Source organism: Octopus bimaculoides, chromosome 25, assembly GCF_001194135.2.
Source record: "Octopus bimaculoides isolate UCB-OBI-ISO-001 chromosome 25, ASM119413v2, whole genome shotgun sequence".
NCBI lineage: Eukaryota > Metazoa > Mollusca > Cephalopoda > Octopoda > Octopodidae > Octopus > Octopus bimaculoides.
This window is the reverse complement of record NC_069005.1, coordinates 21,771,550-21,777,142: the sequence shown is the minus strand read 5'-3', so window position 1 is coordinate 21,777,142 and position 5,593 is coordinate 21,771,550. Positions and strand designations below refer to the sequence as shown.

At 34.5% G+C, this 5,593-nt stretch overlaps 1 protein-coding gene across 10 annotated transcripts in view; it reads right to left on the bottom strand.

Annotated features, from left to right (window-relative positions):
* Positions 1 to 5,593, bottom strand: part of LOC106880568 (kinesin-like protein unc-104) — a 305,280-nt gene that overhangs the window by 47,374 nt on the left and 252,313 nt on the right. For 7 of the 10 annotated variants that reach the window (XM_052976565.1, XM_052976570.1, XM_052976569.1 and 4 more), the window contains 3 exons: positions 4,772 to 4,890; positions 3,753 to 3,872; positions 1,097 to 1,162 (listed from right to left, as the gene is read on the bottom strand). In XM_052976565.1, the coding sequence (XP_052832525.1) occupies positions 1,097 to 1,162; positions 3,753 to 3,872; positions 4,772 to 4,890 (305 nt within the window). The remainder of the gene's footprint in view (positions 1 to 1,096; positions 1,163 to 3,752; positions 3,873 to 4,771; positions 4,891 to 5,593) is intronic. The other 3 variants (XM_052976571.1, XM_052976573.1, XM_052976574.1) reach the window with 1 other exon arrangement.

Genomic DNA, 5,593 nt, shown 5'->3' with positions numbered 1-5,593 from the left:
AGCCCAGTGTTTAACTGGTACTTATTTTATTGGCCCTGAAAGGATGATAGACAAAGTCAACTTTTGCAGAATTTGAACCCAGAATGTAAAAGATGAATGAAATATCATTAAGCATTTAGCCTTGTGTGCTTACGATTCTGCCTTAGTGGTTAAGGTGCTACAACCATGATTGCGACACCGTGGGTTCAATTCCCAGACCAGGCATTGCATTGTGTTCTTGAGCAAAGCACTTCATTTCATGTTGCTCTGTGATCATTTCGATATGTGGCACCTGTTGCACCTGTACAGGTAATGTTGATCTGATGGAGGGAGTGAGCTTATGTCTACACAAACATTTGATCACTCTAAGCAAATCATCTGTGTGGTTGTTCGTTAAGAAATTGTCGAACCTTCATACGTCGTCTAACAATGGGAGAGTCCATTTTATATATATATATATATATAATGTATGTATGTATATCTTCAAGGTGCTGCACAATGGAACTGAACCCAAAACCACACGGTTGCAAAGCAAGATTCTTAACCCCACAGCCATACCTGCAGCTATAATTATTAAATAATTATGACTTCGTAAGAAAGGTGTATTATTATATCATATATATATATATTAATACATCCTTTTGTTATTTACACCACCTGTCCTCGTCTGTTGTTGTTTTTTCGTACATTCTCCTATATATATATATATATATATATATATATATATTCACATGTATATGGACATACTTGTCGACATTATTGAGTGACGTAGAATAACTAAGGGAGTGAAGTGTGAGTAGTGAGAGAGAGAAAGACGAGGCAGTGAAAAAAGAGAGAGTGGGAGGTGAAAGTAAGAGAGAGAGAGAGAGAGAATGAGATTAAATGGCAGAAAGCCATGTAATAAAACGCTCACATCATTAGAGATGGGTGGTGGATGTTGTTATTCCTGTCTTCAAGGAGACAAGAGCAAGACATTAGCTAGACAATGAGAGTAGATGTTAATACAACAGAGATGTTAGTAGTGAAGTCAAAGAAACCATTCACCAAGTAGTAGTAGTAGTAGTAGTAGTAGTAGTAGTAAAAGAGATAGTAGTTGATAACTTGAAGTCAACCTTACCAATTGGTTAATGATTTGTTTATCTCCATTACAAGAGAATTAAGTGGTATGTTTGCTTCTGAAGCGCTACAGAATTGGTGCAATGGAAAATAAAAAACATAACAGAACGATAACAACAACAACAATAAATAATAATAAATAAATAAAAAAGAAATAATGATAAAATAAAAATTGATAAACAGAAGTTCCAAAAAATTAAAACAAAACAAATAAAAGAAATGATAAAAAAAGAAAAAAAAAATTAAAGTGCAATGATATAAGGAATAAACAAACATTTAAAACTGAAGAAGATTTTCTAAATGCTTATTCTATGTTTATACCATGTAAACTAATTCCATACAAGACCTTAGCCAATCAAAAAATGCCTTAGTTAGCAGGTAGCTATTGCATCATTATTATTATTATTATTACTAGTTTCAAAATATGGCACAAGGTCTGTAATTTCAGGGAAGCGGGAAGATCAATTACATTGACCCCAGTACTCAACTGGTACTTATTTTATCAACCCTGAAAGGATGAAAGTCAAAGTTGACCTCAGCAGAATTTGAACTCAGATCATAAAGACAGATGTAATTTTGCCTGGAATGCTAACAATTCTGCCAGCTTTCTGCCTTCATTATTATTGTTATTGGCGGAATCCTTAGCGCAGGGAACAAAATGCTTAGTGGTATTTCATTTGTCTTTGTGTTCAGAGTTCAAATTTTGCTGAGGTTGACTTTGCTTTTCATCCTTTCAGGGCCAATAAAACAAGTACCAGTTGAACATTAGGGTCAATGTAATCAACTAGCCACCCCAACTAAAATTTCAGGTCTTGTGTCAAGAGTATTGTGTCGAGTCAAAAGTGTTCGAAATGGCCATGTTTGGTAACAGGTTCCAGAAGCTGGCCCTTGCTTAACTACTGCTTTTGCATGTTAAGATTGTGGGGAAAATATCTTCTTGAGATAATTTCTCATTCCAGCCCATGGTTCACTTCCTGTGCTCATGATGCTTCAACAGATAAGAGGAGGTAGAAGCTTCAGTGAAGGAGTTCTTCAACTTGAAGGACAAAAACTGGTATCAGCATGGGATCAAAGAACTGGCAGAAAGGTGTCTTCAGGTGGTGTCACATGATGGCCTTTCTTTGAATGCTAGGCTACTTTTGAAGGAAGTTGAGAGATAAAGCAAATAAGTTACCAAAATATTGAAAAAAATTTTATTCAAAACAATAAAAAGGGTTATGATTATCTTCATCATCATTATTATTATTATTATTATTATTATTATTATTAAGAAGGCGGTGGGCTGGCAGAACCATAAGCATGCCAGGCAAAATGCTTAGCAGCATGTCATCCATCTTTACATTCTGAGTTCAAATTCCTCCAAGGTCAACTTTGCTTTTCAGGCTCCCAGGGTTGACAAAATAAGTACCTGTTTAGTACTGAGGTCAATGTAATTGACTTACCTCCTCCCCTCAAATTGCTGGCCTTGTGCTAAAATTTGAAACAATTATTGTTGTTGTTATTATTATTATTATTATTATTATTATTATTAAATTGGCAAGGATTGTGAACAGACTGTCTCATTTTTTTGACACCCTTAAATTGTCACCCAAAGCTAGACAGTCATTGAATGCAAAAATTAAATATTCTAACTTGAGAGTTTAACCATTTCAATACGAACCCATCTGAGATTAACTCTGGTTTTATGAAACAAACTTCTCAGTTTAAAGAGATGTTGATTTAAGCCTTGCTCTAAAATTTCATGATAATTCGTTTCAAACCACCAGCTTAATAATAGCAAAGATATTTTCTCTAAATTTTTCATTATCTTCAAAATCAGCAGAACCAAAGCTACACATGCATGCACTCATATGCACATACACACATACATGTATGGGATATACATGTGTATGGTAGTTCTTTCAGCCAAAAACTGCAAAACATCTACTTGAAAATCAAGTATTGCCAGTCAAATTCCATTCATAAACTGACTTTCGGGTTTTGTTTATGCACCTGTATTCACGAGCAGAAGGATCGTCACTGAGCCGAGAGTAAACTTCTCACCTGGTTATTGTTATTTCTAACACACATAGGCACTGATCACAACAGCCATACACCTCTTATCAAACAAGCCATTGAAGAAGCCTTTACATGGTTGCTTAACCTGCTAGAAATAACAGCAAAACCTCAGTCAAATCACATCCAGATATCTTGGCAAAGGAAGGGACACACTGAATAATATATTCCTAGATACTCTTTAAAGCAAAAAAAAAAATAAAATAAAATAAAACAGAACTGGAATGTCTTTGATACTAAATCTACTCAATTAGGTCTGACCTGGAACTAATCAACAACAATAACGAACTTCTCTGAAAGGACTAATTACCATTGAGAGATACCTCTGATAAGGAATACACCGAAGATATTCGCTATTATTACACATTAAGTTTAAATAAAAGGAAAGTACTAACTTATTCCAGAACAATTACAAATTGCTTTAAAGATAACACAAATAATATATACAAGATAAATAATATAATGAAATATTTCTTTTACTAATAAATATATGAGTGTTAATATAACTTTTTTTTTTATTCAATTAACAAATAACTTTTCATGGAATGAAAACTAAATTTAGATTATATCATATTTATTTATTATTTATTTTATTTTTTTACCTGGGTGGAGTTATGACACCGAATTTTGGTGATGGTACTGGTTTTGATACAGGCAGAGACATGGGAAAACTGCGACGTGGGGGACGTCGGATGTTTGAGTATAATGGGCTTCCAGAACACCTGTAAATAAAGCCATAAGGAACAGATATCATTCTGTTTAATTTATTTAATTCAATTCAATATAAAGGACTCAAAATTATTGGATCAACTGGAACCCTCGTCAAAGTAACCGACTGAGTACTACAACGAATATAGAATAGTACAGTATGGTATGGTATAGCAGTGCACTGGCAGGTGCAACATAGCTGAAATATATCATGGCACACAACCCACTATGCTTCATAATATTTGCTGAGAATGCTGAAGAAATGGGTTGACTACACAATATAATATACCCAACTGCCTTGTATAATGATGACAATTGGTTCACTGAAATGAGTGTATGTTTTATAAAGCTTAAAATACCAATTATGTTTTCTGTGTTTATTATTACTATATCTTTCTTTCTTTGCGCCCTTTTAAAACATAGCCAGGCTCATGGACCCGGTTTCTATGGCATATGTGTTCCTCCCAGCTGGACAGGACGCCAGTCCATCGCAGCTTTACTCAAGAAACAGGAAGAAAGAGTGAGAGAAAGTTGGGGCAAAAGAGTACAACAGGGGTCGCCACCAGCCCCTGCCAGAGCCTCATGGAGCTTTAGGTGTTTTCACTCAATAAACACACATAATGCCCGGTCTGGAAATCGAAACTGCGATCCTCTGACTACAAGTCCGCTGCCCTAACCACTGGGCCATTGCGCCTCCACATTATTACTATATATTAATATACAGGGTGAGCCAAAAGTAGGTGGACAGTAAAAAAACATTTATAATATAACTGATACATAAACTTATTCCAAATACTGTCCACCTACTTTTGGCTCACCCTGTATAAAGTATCGGGCGAGTTTGCAGTCATAGATAGAATTAGAAAGACAAAGAAAAAGTGAGGCAGACAAAAATGAAACAAAAAATACATACAACAAATTCTCTTTGGCTTGTTCATGAAGAGGATGTTGTTGGTAGTGACCAAACACTTCAAATACCAAGTGTTGACTTTTGATGTAGTCAATAAAAGACTTGGTTACTGTAACGGTGAACTGAAACAGAAAAAGTCAATATGGTTTCATTAATTAAGTCAGCGTTGATATTATTAATGCAGTGAACTCACTAGGAATAATTATGTGTCGAAGAAAAGACAACATTAATTAATGGCAAACAATAATTTAATTGACAAGAGGAGATACATGGGACAGAATGTCTGTCACTGATGAGGTCAGCACAGAATATTTTAATTAGTCTGGCAAAGTAATGGGAGACAACTCCAGACAGCTTTCAGCCTTGTAAGACTTCTTCAGTATAGATTTAGTATAGAAGAGTATAGATTTAACCATATTTGCCAAATAATGAAAAGAGAATCACTGAATGTTTAATGTTGTATAATGGGGAGGGTGGAGGGTGAAAAATTAACATGTTTTAGAGATTAAATTACTGAAAGAAATTATTCTGAGTCATACCATCATATGGAAGGTATTATCCTAAATCTATAGTGGAGTACAATTTTGCAAGGTATTATTTATGTTTGTTTCATCTTGTTTTCTTTCTTCTATCTTACAGCAACACTCTTTATGAAGTGTGTATATGTATGTATATATACATACATGTTTATACAGCATGGATGAAAAAGCAGAGTTGATTGTATGCTTGGAGTAGTGGTTGGGGACCAAGGGAATTAGAAATCACATACACAGAACAATGTCTCAAAATGTATGTATGTATGTGTATATATATATATATATATAT